A 22987-nucleotide genomic window follows, 5' to 3' on the forward strand; every position below is an offset into this window, starting at 1 on the left:
ACCATATTCATTGTACTGTGTAAACAACTGTACCAACCACATGTACACATCAAAAGGAGAAATAAAAGCTGTTTTGTTTTTGTTTTGAAAAGCTCTTTTATAAAACACTGAACTACCAAAATACAAAAACTTTTGCATTGGTGTGTTGATTTGGACAGTTTTAAATAAGGCAAGTTGGGGAAAGGAGAGAAAGGTCTTTCCTATTTCTTTGAATGGTTTTTTTTTTTTTTTTTTTTGCATAGATGAAAGAGAGAGAAATAAGTTTTTTATGGTGTTTGTGTTATTCAGAGGTAGAAATTACATTCCATCAGTACAGGTCTATCATGAGCAATATTCATTAACTATTAGCTACAGATTCTAAGATGGCAGAATATAAAGGGAACACATATCATAGCTCTTTATAAAGGACATCAGATGTAAAGACTACAAATACTATTATTAGTAACATGTACTCCACATCTACTTTTATTAGGATCAGATAAAAACTTTTTTGGCATTTCGCCTGGTCCTGAGCTGAGCCAGAGTTAGCAGGAGGACCTGAACTGCTAAGGCAACAAGGCAGGGAGGATACATGGCACAGTGGGATGCACAGCATGAGTGGACATAGCAGAAAAGAACGCAAACAGTGAGGCAGAGTACCGGTCAGACAAGGGACAGGCGCAACAGCAAAAAGAGAAAACTGTGCTGCTGAGTTGATGCCCCAGATCCTGATACCTGTCATCATAAAAAAGTTACTTTCTAATTGTGGATTTTCATTCTTTTTTTTCACCCTGGATTCAGGGTTTGTTTTCTTTTTACTGATGACACAATGTTTTTAAGGTTTGTAATGCTACTACAGTGATATCTGTTTACCACAGAGGTTTGCGATGTCTTTCTGAGGACAAGTCCACTTGTTCCTATTGTTGTTAGTCACGGAGTAATGTCCGACCCATTGCAACCCCATGGACAACATTCCTCCAGGCCTTTCTGTCCTCCACCATCCCCCGGAGTCCACTTAAGCTCACGCCGACTGCTTCAGTGACTCCATCTAGCCACCTCATCCTCTGCTGTCCCCTTTTTCTTTTGCCCTCAATTGTTCCCAGCATCAGGCTCTTCTCCAGTGAGTCCTTCCTTCTCATTAGGTGGCCAAAGCATTTGAGTTTCATCATTAGTATCTGGCCTTCTAAAGAGCATTCAGGGTTAATCTCCTCTAAGACTGACTGGTTTGATCTCATTGCAGTCCAAGGAACTCACAGGAGTCTTCTCCAGCACCACAATTCAAAGGCCTCAATTCTTCGGCACCCACCCTTCCTTATGGTCCAGCTTTCACAGCCATACATTGCAACTGGGAAAACCATAACCTTGACTATACACACTTTTGTTTGTCAGCAGGGTGATGTCTCTGCTTTTTAGTATGCTGTCTAGATTTGCCATAACTTTTCTCCCAAGGAGCAAGCTTCTTTTAATTTTTGGCTGCAGTCACCATCTGCAGTGATCTTGGAGCTGAGGAAAATAAAATCTGTCACTACTTCCATTTCTTCCCCATCTTTTTGCCAGGAAGTGAGAGGACCAAATGCCATGATCTTAATTTTCTTAATGTTGAGTTTCGAGCCAACTTTTGCGCTTTCTTCTTTCACCTGCATCAAGAGGCTCTTTAGTTCCCCTTCACTTTCTGCCATTAGAGTGTTATCATCTGCATATCTGAGGTTGTTGATATTTCTCCCAGCAATCTTAATTCCAACTGGTGATTCATCTAGCCCCACCTTTCTCATGATATGCTCTGCGTATAAGTTAAATAGGCAGGGCGATAGTATACAGCCTTGCCAAACTCCTTTCTCAATTTTGAACCAGTCAGTAGTTCCATGTCCAGTTCTCACTGTTGCTTCTTGACCCACATACAGGTTTCTCAAGATACAAATAAGATGATCTGGTACTCTCATCTCTTTAAGAACTTGCCACAATTTGTTGTGTTCCACAATCAAAGGCTTTAGTGTGGTCAATGAAGTAGATGTTTTTCTGGAACTCCCTAGCTTTCCCCATGATCCAGCATATGTTGGCAATTTGATCTCTGGTTCCTCTCCCTCTTCGAAATCCTGCCTGTACTTCTGGTAGTTCTCGGTCCACATACTGCTGAACCCTAGCTTGCAGGATTTTGAGCATAACTTTGCTAGCATGTGAAATGAGTGCAATGGTGCAGTAGTTTGACCATTCTTTGGCATTGCCCTTCATTGGAACTGGAATGTAAACTGACCTTTTCCAATCCTGTGGCTACTGTTGAGTTTTCCAAATTTGCTGGCATATTGAACGTAGAACTTTTTTGAATAGTTTTTGAATAGTTCAGCTGGAAAACTGTCTCCTCCACTAGCTTTGTTGTTGTTAAGACTTCCTAAGGCCCATTTGACTTCACCTTCCAGGATGTCTGACCACCCCATTATGATTATCAGGGACATTAAGATCTTTCTTGATCTCTCTCTCTTGCTTGCTTTCAAGTCCACTTGGTCCGCTCCAATTCAACTTTTTAAAAAAGAGGAGGGCAGAGATAAAGCAAGCAAGAGAGAAAGAGACTGATCTTGCCTCAAGGGTTTGCTGCTTTATACCTCTGGGAGCAATGGGCTATACTGTTGAGGTAAATTAATGGAAGAAACGTCCTACAGAGAAGAAATGTTTCTCCCACTTCTGTAGGTGATCACACAGGTCTACTGCAGAGACCCATTTCTCTGTGAATAAAACTGCAAATGTAATCAGTGAAGAAAGGATGTAAGGCAGAGCAGCAGGCAGGACTCAGGATAGCAAGGCAAACCTAAACAAGAGTGGAGACAAGGACCCACTTGTTGATTGCTTCTCAGACCAAATATGGTCAGCCTGAGCCTAGGCAAGAGCCAGGAGCCAATGCTTAGGAGAGATCTGTACATACATCTGTACAAACTAGTTCTATACTACTGAAAACAACTTCTGACTCCTTTTATTTGGTTGATTGTTGAAGCACACAAGCTGCTATCCCACAAATGATGAAGAAAAGTAGGTTGGCCTGCACTCATATACATATTTAAAATACACAATAACATCACAAACTAAGTGTTATGTTTTGAAGGAGAAGCATTCTAGTTAGAGTACTAATGGAATGCTACAGTTTGACAGGCAGAAAGGAAAAGTGCTACTAAATAGGACTTTAACTATAACAGCCTTCCTACTTTTTCACACTACCCCATTTTTAAAATAATTACTGTATGAAAGATGTTAACAACTAAATATATGTACTTAGCTGTACTCTGTTCTAATCTTCAAGAACCGCTTTCACACAAGTATTTTCTCTCTTTAATGTCACATGCTGGACTATATTTCACATAGCATCTGACATAAGCTGATATGACAAAGCTTTAGAGCATCCTCTCTGATCCATATGCTGAACATGGCAGGTAGCTTCATTACACAAGCTAACAGGTGGCACCTGAGTGAACAGCTACCAAATGGTACACTGTAATGTGTGACACTCAGTAAATCATGGTATCTCACACAGTCCCTCAGACAATGTTCTGCAGTTAAACCAATGTTTAGGAGAAAGTATGTTTATTTAGTGACACACATTTTGATGTCATCCTGATTAACTTGTTTCCTTACCTATCCAAAGGGACCCAACAGCTGTTCATATTTACCTAGCTATATCTGAATTTACAACTATAAAAAGCCCCTTAGGCAATCTTAATAAATTGGCAGCTGCTAGTTAAAATGTTTTATCTAGCAGTACTACCCATTTATTTAGTATTAATATCCAACAGATTCACACATCTTAGTTTAAAATAAATTACAATGTGATCCTATGTATGTTGATTTGGAAATAAAGTCCAATTTCTTCAGTGGGCTCACTCCAAGGTTACAAATGCATAGGATTTCAGCCATACTGTGCCTACTTACCTGGAAAGAAACCCCACTAAATACTATGAACTTACTTCTGAGTAAAAATGGACAGGCTCACCTGTTGGTTTCATTTAATAAAAGCAGCATAAGGGCATAATCCTATGGCCACAAGACAAAGTCTGGAAGGCCATAGGAAAATTTGTACTCCCAGTTCCAGACCCAGAAGTGTACTCCAAGTTTGGAGCTGGGAGTCTGAATTTGGAGCACTCTCCCTGCAACCTCAGAGTCAGCAGAGAAAGAACCACACTGGCTGCAGCTTTGGCATTGGAAGACAATGCCTCTGACTTGGCACTGGGTGCAAGCTCCAGGGGACAGGGAGGGGTGTACTACGGTTCTCCTGGGACTTGATGTAACTTGGCAGCACTTCAGGCTTTTCTCATGAGCTGTGGCAAAACAATTTGAGAGCTAAATCAGCAAAGCCTTTGGGGGATGGGAGAAGTGTGGAGGCAACTTCCACCTCTGCACACCTCCCACCCTCAAAAGGAGGCTGTTAATTTTCCAAGTTCAGAGGCTTACAGGCAGCAACGTTGGATTGCATTGCTCATTATTTACAGAATGACATTCATAATCCTTTGAACTAAATAAGCTGTTTTAATCAAGTGTCTATTTGCATTTTTAGTTACATAACATCAGAGGAGATGAAAGAGGAGACATGCTTAGAACTAGGGATGCCTCTGAGTTCTTTCCTGGGGTTTGCAAGACAACTTGTTAACCCCCAACATTATTTCATGAACTATTTACAAACTGTCAAGATGATAAGTCTTCAGCTCCCTTCCAGTACCTTCCAGATGTCACAACAACATTCTAATGTAGTATTAATGGAACTTTTTCATGTATAAGCTTCAGGTCATTAGTCATACACACTGCAGCCACCTAAATCTAGAACCAGAGGATGAGGTTATCAAGGATTTCCAAGCAGGTAAGGCAGATTTTGGATCCCCAAGTGACCTTGGCAACAGAATTCTAGTTCTTACCTATCAGCTTCTCTCATCACTCAAATCAATTTCAATTCCATGCATCTCTAGTTAAAAAGGGCAGGTTATCTCTCAGGATGAAGTACAAATGATAATGAAGGAAAACCAGATTAAATTAAAACTTAAAAGTAAACATTACACCAGCTCAATGCATCTCCACACTGGTTGCAAGAAAGACTAAAGCGATTTGAGGCAATTTAACTATGCCTCAAACAGAACAAACCATAGCTACCAGTATAGCTACAACCAGTGTTTGAGGACTCTGTCTTGAAGGCACATTTAACCTGATGTGGACTTGTCCAACAGTAGCCTCCTTCTGGTGGCACCTAAAATTGGCACCAGTTTAATGATCCTCCACCCTTGCTATAATTTCAGATCCACATCATATTTGGTGAAAGTTGGCTGAACTGAGAAATGCAGTTTGCAGTCTGGAAATGTAACTTTATTACTGTAAATTCTTGTGTATACACCTTGAATAAGTTGCTGGTATTTGCATGCTAACATTACTGATTATGACTGGTTTATAATCACAACACAATGCTAGCATAATACATTGAAGCAGGTCTGCAAAACCGTTCACAAAATTGTCAGCGAAGTGGTAACTTCACCAGAATGTGTTTTTCAGCCTTTGTGTTAAGAAGGTGGAAGAAGGGAGAGAAAAGATGCTAGCAAAAGATTCACTCAGCCTGCTGTCTTCAGATGTTGTTCTCCTACAGAAGTATAAAAGTCAGATAACTTAGGGCAACCATCCTCAAGCTGCTACTCAAGCTGTTTTGTTCTATGACACCCAGCATCCCCAACCATGCCTGGAGGAATGTTGTCCAAGGGGTCGTGATGGGTCGGGCATGACTTTGCGACTAACAACAATCCCTGACCATATGCCATGCTGGTTGGAACTGATGGGAGTTAAGGCTTACAACTCCTGGAGGCAGAAAGCTGATAGTAAATGAACTAAAATTAAAAGTCAAGAGAAATTCATTTGGGTAGTATTACAATAGGATTGTGCTTTTGGGTAGCATGGTAACAGGACTTTTTGGGGAAAGCACACTTCAAACTCACCAGGTAGCACTGTTGTGTTCACCTTTTACCACCTACAATTAATCTCTTTGCTAATAGAACAATCATAAAGTCCGGTATTAGTTTTGATCAGTGTGTTCCTATTATTGTTGGAGAAATATCCAGTGAATGGATGTCGTTTACATTTTCAAATGCAATGCAGCCAGAATTCAAAGAGGGACTGTTCGATCATGTCTACCAACATCCTTGTTTTCCTCATCCACATTTCTTTTTGTAATATCCAACCTGAAGTTCAATTCTTTTGAATAAAAGGTTTCTTAGGGATGGTTTCCCTCTGGTAGACAATGTGATGGTCTGCAATTAAAATTAGTTTAGACCCTAAACCTGAGAGGCATGGAGAATACTGATTATTTCAACATTTGCTGCAGCTCATGGCCAAAGCTGATTGCCTTCCAAGGGACAGGGAACCTCATAATTATGCTTTGATCTGCACAAGGGAGCAGTGCCTCTCCACCAGCTCCATTTCAATTCCAGCTGCTCTTCCTTGTGTGCTTATTAGAAGAGGCACAAATAGGCATACCCCTTAGCCTGTCTGGGCAATGTCTGGAGTGGCTGCAAAGGTAAGATCATTTCTACTCTTCCTCCCCTTACTATCTTAATATGAAAGAGGCTTGCCTGGTGTCCATATCGTTTTCTTTTTGGTACCAGGTAGAGTCCTTTTTATTCCTCCAGGCTGGGGACAATCATGCATATTTAGACAGAAGTCCAAAATGGCTGGCTTGAAAATGCTGGAAATTGTAGGACTTGTTTTTTTTGGGTGTTAACATGGATAGGATAATGCCCTTAGTTTTAAAATACATGTTGGTGCATGTTATAGATATTTGCATTATTGCTGTCTCATTTTGGTTTTATTCACATTAAACTTGAGGATTTTATACTGTATTTTTAACCTATGTTGTGATTTAAAGTTTTGTCCTGTGAGCCATCCACAGAGCTTCCGTACAGAAGTGGAATAAACAAAAAACTCCAAACATGAAAGTGAAGCATAGAAAATGTGCTGCTGTGACCCAAATCTGTCATCAGTCAAAAATGCCGAAAGAAAGTTCTAACACTGATGATACCCCATCAATGTTGCAATTCCTCTTCACGTATATGAAGCATTAAAGGAAGTTTACTGCCACATTTTGAGAACCCCTACTTCACAGATAGGTTAGCTTATATTCAACCCCCACCCCCACCACCACTGCACCTTCCATTTATCCCATTCTTTTAAAATTATGCAACATTTCAGAAGCTGAAATATCAAAACAGATTCCACAGCCTGTTTTATGACAAAACCTAGCCAAGCGGCTTCATTCAGTAAATGCTGAAAAGCCAAGCTTGCTGTGTAGCCCAGTTTTAATACATGGGCCTAATCTCTATGGCTTTTAGCAGTGGTTAAAAGCCAATACAAAAACCAAGGGTGGGGGAATGAGTGAAGAGGCATCTGTCTCTGAGAGCATTAGAACTATTTCCGTATGCAGAAGAGAGGACACTGGCAGAGTCAGTACAGCACTTCCATGTTCATTAGAAAGGAAATAAATCTGAGATAGGCTTTACCAAAACCTGCACACTTGTGGGGTATTAACAGATTTGGCAGGAAAGCAGCTTCATCTGGATAGCTTTTCTTACATTTCATTTATGAGTGCAAGATACTGCTGCATTTATTTATTTTATTTATTTATTAAAACATTTTTATGCCGCCCCATTCGCCGAAGCCTCGGGGCGGCTTACAACAATAAATTTAGAAGGTACATTTAGAAGATATACTCCTAGAGAGCTTCACAGCTCCCAACAAACTTAGAGCACAATCCTGCACAGAGTTACTCCAAGAAGCTCAACTGAGTTCTGTGGATATTTCTCCATTTAAATGTGTGTTGGAATACCTCTATACAAATCATAATCCAAATACAGTACTTACAATGCTCACAATTAGTGCAAGCTTCTTCATCCCCCACCCCACCCCACCCCACCCCAAAATCATTTAGACATTTTAAAGACAAATCCATGACTTGAGATAATTTTCTGTTTGGGTGCATGGGTGCTTTCCTACTTAGGAAAACAACAATTTTCAAGTAAAATTGCCAATACAGGTGATTTATACCTTAGCTTTTGGTTAACGTTCCTGCTATTGGTTTCTTTAAGGGATTAACCAAATATGCCATGACAGTCCACTATGCCTTAATTAAACCAAGGGCTATTTGAGAGTTCCCTAACCCCCAAACAACTCCTGCCACCTGTCAACTCCTCCTCCTCCTCCTCCTCCTCCTAGCTATCTGCCATATTTTGAGAAAGCCAGGCTTTTTCTGAAATCCTCTTAGCTTGAGATGCTAAGGTCTAAAGTAGGATTCCAGATTCTGAGGAGGCTTTAGCTAAACACACATTGTAGCCATTCCAGACCATGCATTTGTGCATTGAAATTTCCTATAGAGCAGAGACGGGCAACTCCTGTTAATGCTAGCCAGCATAAATAATGGTGAAGGATGATAGGTGAAGGTCAGAATAGCTGAAGATCCACAGGCTGCAGTCAACATGTCTTTAGTAGTCCCAGTGAAAGGACTACATACATTTGGTTCCTTTTGGGCTATAAGTCTAAAATAACTGTAACCCCATTAGCTGAATGCATGCAATGGAAGGCTTTTAAATTGCCATAATCATAAATACATGAATTGGCAGCCAGCTGCTGTGCGTGAATGCAGACTCATCTATTTCCAGCTGTACCCTGTAGCCAGTTATTGAAAACTGGCTTGAAAACAAAATGTGGCACCATGTACTTCTGCCTTTCTAAAAATAATAAGCAAGCGACCTTTTCAGATATTGTCATTGGCTTTCCCCCATTTCTTAAAAGACAGAAATATAAATGTACTGATAGATTCTTTACTGAATCCAGAATATTATTGGTGGGTACATACCACTGTTGTATATTTTGGGATCACTAACTGGGAAAGCTTTCTTTGCCAACACCATTGAAGTGAATTGGGAATTGTACAATTCCCATTCAAATAAAAGCTTGTCAGCACAGTGAATGTTTTGGAGATGGTTTTCTTTACAGACACCAGCAGAACAAAACCTTGCTTGACTCCAATACATCCTTAGACAGCAGCACAAATAACAATTTATAAAACCTGGTTTGCAGTAAAAGGTGTTCCATCAGATTCTTTGGGTCAATTTGGGATAGGTGAAGGGAAAGGTAAGCCTAAGTAGATATTGTGAACAGTGTTTTTTTTTTTTAAACCCATGTCATGAAAAATATGTATTTAGTATTGTAACCAAATTATAATCTGTGTTTTGTGTGGTCAGGTTTACTGTGTGGTTCAGATTTCTAGGTGTGGATGAAACATTTACAAGCTAGTGGTATTTTTTAAGGGGGATTTTTTTGTCTCTTAAAATGCATCCACTTGTTTTTAAACATTGCATCAACCAGCATTAATGGTACTTAAGGTTACTTTTATTTTTATAGGAAAGTGGATGTCAATCCAACATCACTCAGTAGACCAGTTTTCTATAGGTTTTCAGTTTCATCTAATCACTGTAACTGCCATTAATTAAAATCTGCACATATTTACCCATACAACTGCTTGCCAGTCACACACAATTGAACACATTTGTGTGCACAGTCAATATTTACTCACATATGAAGTGTGAATGATATTATCTAAATGCTGAAAATGAAAGACTTGCTACTCTCAACATTTGGCACTAGTCTGACAAAGCAAACAGTTTATAAACATGAAACAGGGATGCACATGATACCAAGATGTTCTCAGAACAAATAAAACCTCATCATTTACAAGTTTATGTCAAACTATAGTTTAGATTTGATGCAAATTCATACTCTTCCTTCCAATGTGTTGCTCCAATAAGAACAGCCTTGTATTAATTCCCATCATTGAACAAGATTTTGTCCTATTCACGATCAAATATGATTTACATTTTAAGAGTATTTTTATTTGCTATCAAATAAAATACAGAAGAAACAGAAGCAGAAGTGCAACAACAACAATGAAAGGTATAAGTCCACATTAAAACACTATTCACCATTTAAAAGACCAAATTAAAGATATGTGTATTAAGACCTTTTGGAAACCTGAGAGAGTAAGGTCTAATCTTGGCTCTGAAAGGAAAGCATTCTGCTATTTGGCAGTGATGCAAGAGAAACTCCATTCATGAACACACAACAGAAAGGTCTCGGCAAGTGAGGTTTCCTCCAAAAACTCTGGCAAAGCCATTATTTTGAACTGAGCTCAGGAACATAACAGGAACTCTGCACATTAAATTGCAGCAGAATTACACATCCCAGCAAACCGACTCTAATCAATAAATGAGCAACATCATTCTGAACCAGCAATAGTTTCTGAACATTTGTCAGTGGTGAAAACTGCCACCTTGCATTGCTATTCAGGGTCACCAGTCCAGTCTGCAGAGCCATGAACTCCTCTGTAGGTGGGAGAGGGTCACCCCATGCATTGCTCTGCCCCGCTGACCAACAGTATGGTTCCCCAGATGCTGCAGTCTGGAAGGAAGCATCAGATTCAGAGGTAACAGAATCTGATTTAGGACCTTCTCAAGTTTTGAATTGTCAGGATTTGTGGAATTTGACACTGCCCAGTTTCACAGTAGATTGCAAAGAGGGGGAGATAGCTACTCCTCCATTACAGACGGAGCTTTATCCTAGGAGAAAGTGGCTGAGTTACCCCGACCTGAAGTAAAAGGTCAGGACGGCAAGAGGTAGCTGCAGCTGAGGAAGGGGCCTACCCAAGGATATCTCTCAGGCAAACCTGACAGCTGAAAAAGCAAGGGGGAAAACAACTGATTGTGAGGGTAGGAAAGTGAGAGAATGAGGGAAATACAAGAATTAAGTAGAAAGCTTAGAAGACCGAAGAGGTGCACATATGTAACATAGAATGCTTTAGATAACTGCCCATACCAGGTAGCAGTTTAAGGGATGTACTAAGAAGTAGAATTTGAGAAGTTTCTGTGAGATTATAATAAGTAGCTACACCTTTGCATATATTTGGATCAAATGTATATGTTTGTGATTGGTGAAAGTGCACACATCCTCTATGGTATTAGTAGTAGTATAAATTCTTGATTTTAGTCTTTGTTCGGGGAATCTGCTCTTTTTCTTAGCCAATTACTTGCTCTGAAAAATGATAAAATATATTACTGCATACCACCGTTAATTGATTTATTGGCCTCCAAGTCAACAGACCAGAGAATTACTTGCAAAATCTCTCTACTTCTGGTTTTGAGGTAAGAATGAGACCTTCACAAATTTTCTGACATAGTCAAGTGGAGTTCTCAACTCTGTGCTAAATTTTGGCATAGGGATAGATTGCCAAGTGAGGAACTGTAATGGCTCCTTTCTGTGCTCTTTGGTACACAGGCAGAAGAGCTTTATGGGCCCAAGGCCACTACACACTCCTTTGCTGGACTGTCCTTGAGCCCTGAATTATTGCATGCGCTGCAACCTGTGCCTTGGGTCTTGGATTATACTGCTGCATTTTAAGACTCAGTTTCTTGCTTCTGTTTGTATTATCTGAGTTTATTTGAACTCAGGCTTCTGACAGGACAATGGTAAGGCACCTGTGTTTGTTCCCTGCAGTAACGAAAGAGTTTGCTGCTTTGTTAACATGTGCTTGGTTGATGTTGCAAGGGAGCCAGGCCTGACAAGCATTCGAAAAAATTAAACCTGGATGCAACCAAAGCAGTAGCAGCCAGGTATGTCTTCCCCAGGAAAAGCTATAATTGGTGCACCAGGCAAACTGCTGAACCCATTCCCTGACCCAGCTGCAATCACAGCCTGCAAACCTGATCCTTCAGGTGTGCTACCTGTTGGGAAAATTTGGATAAATCCTGTCTGAAAAGCATTACTCCTGTGTGCCTTTGCATTGTGGGATCAAATCCTGTCTTCCTTCTCAAAACCAAGCTGTCACTGTTTAAAATGGCATCGCCCCCCCAGCTCCTTTCTCTCCTTTAGCTGTAGGCTACAGTAGGCCATTTTAGCCCAAATATACATTGTAAATAGTCATTGTTGGAATTCAGTTTACAATAATTTTTTGATAGCCCAGAGGGCTTCATGTGCCCTGATCATGAAGAATGTTTAGAGTTGAGATAAGAGTCTGAGCTTATCATGAATAGTTTCTAGTAGCTTGAATTTGCATGTCTGAGCAGACCTGGAGATGGGTTCAAGTTGCTCAACTGGAGTGTCAATGCAGACAATTAGAAATATTGTGATCTCATTGTTACAGTGTGATTGACTGACATTTCTTTCTCTGTTCTGTATGTGATGACCTCAGAATCTTATTGTAACCTCTGCATTCTGTCATCAATTGCCCTGTACCTGTGTACCTATAAATGCCCTGTAATGGTATTGAAGCTTGGCAGCAGAGTTCATCTCTGCCTGCCCAGTAATGCAGCCTGCATTATCGTGAGTGTACCGCGGGAACCTTGGGGTAAAACAATGAAGTCTCAGATGGTCTGGACACTTGGTCTTTCCCACGAACCCGAGTTGTATTCCCTCTTCTCAAATTGAGATTCCGGGATTCTGACAAACCCTATCCATAATGAGCCAATCCCAAGGATTTTTTTTAAATGATTAACTAAAATTAATGTGATTTGATGTTTGTTTTTAAAATCAGATGACAGATCTACCACTTATTGTCTCATTGAGAAGAGAATGTTCCCTTCATTTATCCTGTGCCAATTTGTTCTGTGGTCAGCTGTAGAGACAGTATTGCCAGCACCCAATTCTTTGACTAAATTGGCCTCTGTTGAACACATTAACAATGTATTTTCTGTAGCATCTATTACATGAAATATCAGCAGCCATTTATTTATCAAGCTTTTCTTATTGCAATCTAATAATAAAATTATTCATCTAGTGGTGGCACAATTTAGTAGGAAGGAAAACTTCTATTTTTAAAATTGTAATGTACTTTGGAGACTCTTAAGAACAAAGACATGTTAAATGCTAGCCTTGCATGTGCCTAGTCTTTCATTTAGAAGCTCCAACTTTAGACCGCTGTAAGGATACAATCCTATGCCGCATGGCCTTGTCAGCTATGCATAGGATTGCACCCTAGATTTTGTACAGAAAACCATATTGTCTGCTTCTCGCATCATTTTAGAATCTGTAAATATATTAATTTGTTCTTAAAAGCTGGAAAACAAAGCAAGAACATACAGTTATTCAATGAGCAGACATCCATCCTGAAGTTGTGGGTCTCTTCTCACAGACAATGATGTTACTGTGTCCAGAAAATAATACTTTTCCTGCTCATCAAAATGTTACTGCGTATAACATTTGAAGCTATGGAAAATCTAGACAGCATACTAAAAAGCAGAGACATCACCCTGCCGACAAAAGTGTGTATAGTCAAGGCTATGGTTTTCCCAGTTGCAATGTATGGCTGTGAAAGTTGGACCATAAGGAAGGCTGAGCATCAAAGAACTGAGGCTTTTGAATTGTGGTGCTGGAGGAGACTCCTGCGAGTCTCCTGGACTGCAAGGGAATCAAACCAGTCAGTCTTACAGGAGATCAACCCTGACTGCTCTTTAGCAGGCCAGATACTGAAGATGAAACTCAAATACTTTGTCCACCTAATGAGAAGGAAGGACTCCCTGGAGAAGAGCCTAATGCTGGGAACAATTGAGGGCAAAAGAAGAAGGGGATGGCAGAGAATGACGTGGCTAGATGGCGTCACTGAAGCAGTCGGTGTGAGCTTAAGTGGACTCCAGGGGATGGTGGAGGACAAGAAGGCCTGGAGGAATGTTGTCCATGGGATCGTTATGGGTCAGACGCGACTTCGCAACTAACAACAACAACAACATTTGAAATCACGTCAGAGAAGAAAAGTATGAGCGTCCATTACTAAAATTACCTATGCAAGAAGCTAAAGGATGTAATTCCTGAAGTTTAGTTTGTCTAGTGCATCCATATTCAGCATCCACTTTCATTGTATACATTTGGTTCCAATACCTCAGACACCATTTTCAGAAACAAGGCCTGTTGAAGCTCCATATCTCAGATGAACAGTACAATCATCTTCTAGATGACTACACAGAGGAAGAGGGGAGTACAAGAGAACTTAATCTCAGAAATCGGTACAGCCTAAGGGATTGCAGCTTGAGGATGACATCAGATGGACAGTTCCTAGCACTACCAACTCAAAGACATTCTCAGTTCCAGTTCTTTCATATTTCCCTCCAAGCAGTTTTTTGTAGTTTTAAAAAAAAGACAGGAGCAGCCAAGGGAAACACAAGAGAAAAATGACAGATCCAGCTACCATACACCCCGATACACTCTCTCCATAAAGGAGAATGAAGGTACAATTAAAACTTCATCTAGAAGCCCCCCAATATGTCTGAAAGTGACCAACTAGATCAAGTGCAGGGTGCAAAGCTTAATCCCGTGCCTCTCTCCATACATTTGAGTTCAGAGGCTTATGTCCATTTTTGGATTGTGCCCAAAGAGAATGAATCTTCAGCCTACCAGTCTACAATATTACAGATAATAATATTGACTAGACTTACAAGTTAAGTAGATAATCAATATGAAGTGGTTGGAAGACTAGTTAGTGCTATATACTACAGCATTTTAAAATATCTATTACTTTCCAATATGTATTATTCTCAATCTATTTATGAATATATAATAAGGCAAGCCTAATAAACAGATCACTTATGAACTTTTTCAATGATACAGATGGAAAAACAAAGACAATATACAATTAACTGATGGATTTTGTTACTCCTCCGAATGTTGGCTTGTGATTTGTCTCATGCCCAATTCCCATTCATATTTGCTGCTCAGCCTGCATGAATGAGAAAATTGCAAAAATTAAGCAGTAATCCCGTGCAAAGTTCACATTAATTTTTCCCGTTCAGTTTGCACTGATGTCCTAAACTTCATAGAATAAAGTTGGCTGAATTGCTGTATCAGGCAAAACTATATGAATCACAAGATGTGCACAAGAAGTTAGGAAAGTTAGGTGCATTAAGGAAATTTGCACAAATCAAACAAGAGCCTATGTTCAGCAGTTTATAAGCATTTTTGACAGACATGTGGTCATACTTGCAATCATATTCAGAAATGCAGGCTGCTGTTTCAATCCATATCAGCAAGGCCATTCTAGTCATCTTCTTTCTCTCCCAAAAGCAGGGATTTTATAAGGCTAACTGGAAATTTAAGCTTTACAATTAATGCCCCTTAATTGTAAAGCATGAATTGCCCATTCAAAATGAAGTTAGCCCTAAATACTTTCCATTCAATAGGGAATGATATCTTTCTGATGGGAAATTTCATTTCTCCCTAGCTACTTTGAGGATTCCAGCTAAGCTCAGAAAGAATTGGAAATTCTGCCATCCTGGATCAAGCTGACAAGGAAGGCAAGCTTAGTCAACAGAGCCTCTGTGGCTTCTCCAGGGGATGAATTGTTCAGAATGGGAAGCTGACTTGGATGTTAGTCTTGATGGTTTCCCACTGTTACAGAAACAGACTCTGAAGCCTTGACCTACATAGCTTAATGTGTCTAGTTTTGCTGAAGGATCAGAACGTAACTGTGGTTGAGAAGGTAGCACGCTGAAGCCTGGCTGCTGGAGGCCATCATTCAAGACACACACAATCTACACACATACATATGTACACATGTCCCTTATATCTGTCTGGGATTGAGAAAGAGCAATGGTATTAAACAGCACTTGCATTTTCTCTTCTCCCAGGTCTCTTCCATGCATCAGCCAAGATCCAGAGGTTTTGTCCCTGACCAAGCTGTCTCTACCCCTTAAATTCTGCCTCCTAACAGACATCCATTCTGGTGTCTTTCCTGATGTAGCACATATGATTAGAAAATGTATCTCCATCACCTGACCACAAGATCAGCATTCCTATTCTCTGTTCTCTGCAATGGGCAGTGATGTGCTCATTCCACTAGAAGCCATAATAAAACTATTCAGGAATATTGAGAGTTGAGCGACATAACTAGCGCTCCATAGCTTGGTGGCAGGGGTGCCTCTTTCAGGTCATTGCCAACCACAGCCTAGGTTCCGGAGCAACCCATACACAAAATAGTCACTAGTTCCATTAGACAGAGGTGCGCTAGAAGGAATTCTTCTAATCTGGTCTTTAAAATGCCAGGAAGCAGAATATAATTGTTCAACATGTCAGTCCCACCATCCATTAAAGTAAGGCATCCTGGTCTCACATTTTGCTCTTAAGAAACAGCCCTTGCTGCACATGCATTACCTACATTATCCAAAACCAGTTTCAACAAGGATGCACAAGCATCATGCTGTTTGCTGTAAAAGAGCCTGTGCCACTTAGAGCATTTGAACTAAATGCTCAAGCTTCCTATGAGCATTTGATTTAAATGCTTGCCAAAAACATTAAGAGAGAAGTGCTCTCTCTGCCCTAGTAACTTACTTAGGGCCAAGCATGAGGCAGCAGTTGCAGAAAAACTCCAAAGCCCTGATAGAGCATATTTACCTGTCAGAAATAAGAAGAGTCCCTGAACCTCAAGGGGGGAAACTAGCTCATTTTGAATGGGCAGAAATGGCCACTGGACATGTTCACTGGGCAGACCACTACACATGTAGTAAACTTACAGAAAATAGAGAAAGTTACAATATTCGCTAATACCAGGAATATTGCTCGGTAACTCTGTGACATATGCAATCCTAATTCCTTTATCATAAGAGTATAACATGAATGCAATCACATCCTCCTGCCCTGTTTGTGAACAGCTGGTTGACCACTGTGAAGACAGAAGGTTTAACTAGATAGGCAATCTCTGATTCTTATTCCTTTCATTTTTAGAGCCTGTAAACTGCCCTTTTCCACAGGATCCCAAATCAGTGTACAAAATATAAAAAACAAACCAACTGGTACAACATAAAAACCATACATTTATGCATTTTAAAAGGCAAATTAAACTAGCAAGAAACTGTAATGCTTTGGTTTGAAGGTGCACACACAAGCTTACATAGACTGACTTCACACACGTGTCATAGCATATCAACTTTATAACTACTGTCAGAAGTGGGTGACACATATGAGGCTTATGATTTGTATAAAAGGATTGAAAATCTTGTATGGATCCTCTCTCATCTTGAGCAAGACATCAAATTATACTTTCTCATGGAAGCACCACCACAATTTGTTTAAAGAATGCATCTGTAAACATTCCAAAATTTGGCCTACGTATGCCTATGTGATTGCAAAAATCTATTGCATCAAAACCAAGTTAACTGGAAATCTCTATTCCAGAACTCTTTTGACAAGTTCTTCCATATCAAGAGACCAATTTGGCAAAGAAACAGCATTAGAATTGTCAGCAGCTGTGCACCAGCTCTTTCATCCTCTCCTCCAAGAGATACTGCATATAACCTCTGGCTCTTACCCAAAAATACTAAATGATACTGCAAGAGTCACCAGGCCACTCAAAAGATTGAGTCATAGCAAGCATTCAAACACTTCTGAATGTTATTTGCCATCTCTATACCTTCCTAGGGCCAGAAAAATAGCTGTATTTGAACTATTAGGCGGAAAAGTAAAGTCATCTCAATTACTTTTGAATGCAGTTTCTTTGTGTCACCTTCTCTTTATTTATAGTCTGATAAAACTGATCAAGGCTTTGTTTAATGCCTTACTTAAGCTTTTTCTTCACCTCCATTGACTTTTTTTTAACATAGCTTTGCAGGGATAAGACAGTGTTTCAGCAAAAATAGTGGAAGTCAATGTGTTAGCAGTGTCTAAAATTCTGACATTAGAGCATCCCATTAAAACAAAGGATTGATTCACTGCAACACAAAGATGAAAATTATAGACATGTAAAAAGTCGCTAAACTGAATTTAATAAAATCATAGAATAGTAGAGTTGGAAGACGCCATGAAGGCCATAGGGGCTAACCCCCTGCTCAGGTCAGGACTCCCAAGTTAAACCAATATGATAATAGTGTACAATTTTTAATCATAAATATGTTCTATATTCCACAAAATAGAAGATGATACAGATGCACAATTGGTACTATTCACTTAATAGGGCTATTATTTAACCTAAGTAAAAGAGATAATTCCCTGCATCAAACAGCCTATACTCTAGCTTATACAGTGGAGGAGACAGTGGAGATGGGTAACATGGGTAAAATGTAAGCCAATTCCATTTCATATCCAGTGAGGTCTAGTGAGCTCTGGTGATCCTTACAACCCTGGGTTCCAATCCTTGCTTGACAAAATTCATGGCCCAACATTGAGAACACTCTGTCAACCCTACCTACCCACCCACAAGGTTGCTATGAGACCAAAATAGCTTCCATTAAAGTTATCCAGAGTCCTTGAAGAAAAGAGCATGTGTGAATGGTCCCAGACAAACTAAAAGCCAGGGAAAAGGCATGTTCAGAAGGAGAAGCCTTCTTTCAAAAGGCCACAAGATCTCACCAAACAAGCAAATCTGCTAAATAAGCCCAGAAGTGAGTGAGTGGTAAAGATAAAGAGGAACAAGGATGAGAATTCCTCTAACAAAGAGTACAGTAGACTCCCAACTATCCAGCCTAATGTGGAGGAAGGGCAGGCCAGATAACAAAAAAGCCGGATAGGCACACTTCCTACCCCACCCATACCATTAAAAACACCCTTTTTATACCAAAACCCGCTCTTATTCATATTTTCTGACCTCTTAGTACAGGCCAGTACTTTATAAATGTTTGTTATGTACTATACTGTACGTTTTAAAAATTTATTACAGAAAAAGGAAGTCCAAGGATAAAAATATTGTACACATTTTAAGATAAATTTTATAATGTCTAACTTAATTGCAGGAAACATAAAATCATGTACACTGTACAGTCTGAATACATACACTTTTAAATTAAACAAAACATTAACATAAAATGTAGGCTTAATTCTTACAAAAATTATTTAAACTTATTTTACTGTTCATTAATAGTTATTTTTTAACTAGGCTGGATAGTACGGAGGCCGGATAGTCGATAGTCTACAGTAGTTACTTTTTGATCCAGCTTTTAAGCCAAAAGCTTTTTCTGCTTTTTTGATAGATCCTTTTCTCTTTTCCCTAGCTTCCAGCTCTCAGTGAGTGCATGGCATGTTGGTGGGCAGAATTATGCAGGGACAGCTTTCCGTTGTTTATGGGATTGACATAACCCTGGGCCTTAACAGGGTACAAGGGAGCATTCTGGACTCATAAAACAGCCAATCACAGAGAGCAGGATGTGTTACAGCTTCTCATACTGGTGCAAGGTTCTGCTGTTTGACCACAATTTTGTCAACATAACCGTTGGCAGCTCCATTTCCAGGCTGCAAAAAAAATGCAGAAAGAAAAGCTTTGCTTGTGAACCAAAGTTTTACTCCCATTCTATGGCTTCCTTCTAAGCTCTTTGTCTTCAGTAGAGGACAGGCCTTGGGGAAGGCTGGTGTGAAAGCACTGAATTCTGTGTGCCAGTTTTGTGCCTCCATGTTCAAAATTGGTATAAAGGGACATGTTAATCTGGTAAATGTAATTTTAGCAGATGAAATGAGGTAGTTGCCTCTTTGGTGTGGAAAGTGAAACTGCACAGTGGCAAGGACTGGGAAATCAGATCTATGCAGTGAATAGAGGAACAGTGATTCACAAATACAACTTCTTGTGTTTGATTTCTGCATTGTTTATACATAGGTACATCTTTCATACTTAGCTACTTCCAAGAGATATGTATGTTTCCCATAGCTTTAAAAAGCTAGCATCTGATCAAGACATGAAAGGGGCGGGTTTTGGAAACAACTGGGAGAATTACCACAGTCGAAATCTGTTTCTGCCAATTCATGGTCTACTCTTTATGACTTCATTGACACACTTGTAAGTGAGCTATTTCAGGACTCAGATGAGCTTGAAATAGATCACTTCCCCATGGCACAGGAGAAGAATTTCAAATGGACAGTGCCTGTACCCCACCCACATTGCTGGATTAACATTGTTTACCAGTTTCCAAGGAAAGTCTTGTCATGATATGCATAGCCACTTCAGACTCCATTAATCGGCAATGCCCCATCAGCAATATACATATTGAGCAATAAAGCTCTTCTTAACACTAAACCCATCACAGTTAACCATTTGCTACCAATACCCTGTATACATATGGGCAATCTTACTACTTGGAAAAGAATCAGTTCCATGATCACCATCTAGCAAGGACTACTAAGAAATCAGTATGGGCTATGGGAAAGGGCAGGCAAACATTTGTATCTTATCCTTATTCCAAGGAACTGAGAATTCAAAAGCCTAACAAATGCATTATGGCACAAGGATTAGAGCAGGAGTAGGTGGATTTCAGACTTGTCAGATCTACTCAGGATCTGCTAAGTGGAAATCCTGAGCCTGGGGGAGCTGAACTCGATTCACTGGCTTTCCCAGAAAAGTCATCTTCTGGATAACTCAAGATTTCTTTATTCTGGCAGCCTAACTTAGGTGGGAAAAGTCACTTGTGGTTGCTATTGCCAAACAACAGGGCATCAGAAACCCTTCTGACTCCCGCTGATCTAGTGCAAATCACCAGTGGTTCCCAATAAATATCTGCCCACCCAGTTTGCCTCAGCAGATGCAGTAGCATCTTAGACACTGGGCTTAAGACACAACTCCTTGGATGAGTTATGATGGGCAACAGAGGCTATGCTGTCCAACTTTCCTCATACTGGCTTCAAACCCATTGATACACTAGCTGCCCCAGCACTTCCTATGCAAGCTTACACTAAATATAAAAAAGAGTGATATAATACAGCCACGTTCTATCACTATAGACCATTATAAAGAGGAGATTGTGTTCCAGAAATATATCAACCTTACATCAATTAAGCAGGCAAGAATCACAAAGCATGTCTTGAGCAAGGAAAGTTAATGACTTCTTCATTAGGCTAAATAGATGTTCCTTCACTTTTGCAATGGAGTAGGGAGAAGCTTAATCATTAAGACTGATGACCTGAATCATCGGTTTTCAAGACAGACTCATCTCTGTGCTACAGCACATTCTAGTCCTCCATCACTGATTCACTACAAGCATTACTCTCGTGCATTTTCATCCCAAAAAGTGTTACATGGTAGCATCATAAAAACAGAAAAGCTTTTAGCACATTACAAAACTTACCAAACAAGCGCTGATGGAAGAGAAACTTGCCAGCTATCAGTCCAGTGAGGATGGCAAGCAACCACAGGAACACTTTTAAAAACCTCCAGCCTCCTCCCTCAGGGTACTTATTGGCTACAAATGAGAAGCAGTTCCCAACAACAATGACATTCGCCTCTGTTTGGCTGTGAGATACTGGATCCTCAGCAAAGATTAAAAAGTTAAAGAAGATCACCAGGTAGGCCACAATCAAGCGGGACCATGGGTGCTGGAAGTAGTAGCGAAAGTCTTTGCCCATCCTCAAACACTTCGGCCCCTGCACACAAAAAACAAAGCAGACACATGCTTTCTGTTATACACATGGCCAGACGGAGTGATGCATCTAAATAAGGAAATCAGGCTCTTTGACCTTGATGAATTTCCTGCCCACTTCAGATGACTGGAAGCAGGATTAGTCAAGGCTTTTTATTGTTTGTTTTCCCAGACTTCAGTCTCTAAGGCAAACCATACTTTTTTGCCACGAGCCGGGGTTCCTCCTTCGCACATTCAAAAGCCACAAACCTTTTTCCTTGCGAAGTGTTTTTCCATTGACCAAAAAGCATAAAACACCGAGAATGAATCTCTGAGCATGCACAGAGTTGTTTGTTGAACCCAGTCTAGTGTTCACCTTAAGGAACTCTCCTTCTGAGCATGTCTGAGTCCCATCCCTTTGGGAGGACCTTCTGCAAGTGAGCTTGCCTCCTCTCTGTGTGCTGATCCTCTAACTGGGCTGTCTTCCTATGCTGAAGCCCCATTATGGGGTCAGGAGCTGTATCCAAAAAATCCCCCTGCTCTCCTCCTACCAAATGTACATCTTGGTTGTTCCTGGAGACTGCCTGCCCACCTGGGGACCATGGCCTTGAGATAAGCATCTTGCTTCTCTCATCTCAGTGTCTTGACATGACCCACACTCCCAGCCTCCCCTGTCCTCCTTCTTTTGATTCCTTAGAAGTCCAGCCACCAGTCCTTGAAAACAAATGCCCAAAGCAGCCATCTTTCCCACTCTCAACACTTGGCTCACTTTGTGCAGTATGAAATCTGAAACCACATGGCTCTGGCACTATTTGTGCATAATCAGCTGACCCATACTTTGCACAAATGGGGATCTCCACAAATTAGCTGATTCTGCACACAATACATTATAGCCACATGGTCTGGGCTGTGAATTTACAAAAATTTCATGATTAGTTCCAAATGTGTGCAAATTACACTCCATCCTAGAGACAGAATTCTATGAGCTGCCTCAGTTTATCTAGCAGAGAGATGGTGCCTGAAAAAAAATTACAGCTGGAGTTCAGTTCAGTTTCGGATTTGAGAAACATGGGTCACTGAGAATATCCAGGGCCCTGGAAATAGCATAGATCAGGCAGAAACACTGAGCAGCACGTTTCTCTGCATGTTGTTGGAATGTAATGGAATTATACCAGTTTATAAGGGTTTCAGGTCACAGTCAGGTAAACCAGGATTCCTTTGGATTTACAAGAGCCAGGAATTATTCTCCATTGGGCAAAATAAAGTGAGTGATCAACAAAAGTGCCCCGAGTGCCACCTTCTCCATGTTTTTGGAACACACTCAGACTATACTTTGGTTTTGGGGTTTGGGTTAAACTTCGGATTATGGTTAGGAAAACCTGGGTTGCTGTATAGGGATATACCAAGTTATTAAGGTTAGAGGTAAGTTTCAGCATAGGTTAAGGTTGGAAAAACCAAGCTTCCTATCCATTTTCAGGGACATCATTTAAGGAAACAAGGTGTGAGGCCAATAAAAAATACCCAGAGTACTGTCTTTGTGCATGTTGCTGGAATGTATAAGGGTTATGCCAGGGTGTAAGAGTTGGGGTTAAACAATATGTTAGAAGTAGGGCTCTGAAAGTTTGTGTCCCTGTATGAATCCAGAGGCCTGAAAGTAACCT

At 40.3% G+C, this 22987-nt stretch overlaps 1 protein-coding gene across 3 annotated transcripts in view; it reads right to left on the bottom strand.

Moving 5' to 3' along the window:
• Nucleotides 1–22987, bottom strand: part of TMEM117 (transmembrane protein 117) — a 214907-nt gene that overhangs the window by 186268 nt on the left and 5652 nt on the right. For 2 of the 3 annotated variants that reach the window (XR_006413964.1, XR_006413963.1), the window contains exon 1: nt 21057–21364. Coding sequence is in view for 1 of the 3 variants with exons in the window: in XM_044422904.1 (XP_044278839.1) it covers nt 21057–21333 (277 nt within the window). In the remaining 2 variants the exon portion in view is untranslated. Of the gene's footprint in view, nt 1–21056; nt 21365–22987 lie in introns of those variants that run through there. The other variant, XM_044422904.1, reaches the window with a different exon arrangement.

This window comes from Varanus komodoensis, unplaced genomic scaffold (genome assembly GCF_004798865.1).
Source record: "Varanus komodoensis strain SLA01 unplaced genomic scaffold, ASM479886v1 scaffold13_1, whole genome shotgun sequence".
Classification (NCBI taxonomy): Eukaryota; Metazoa; Chordata; class Lepidosauria; order Squamata; family Varanidae; genus Varanus; species Varanus komodoensis.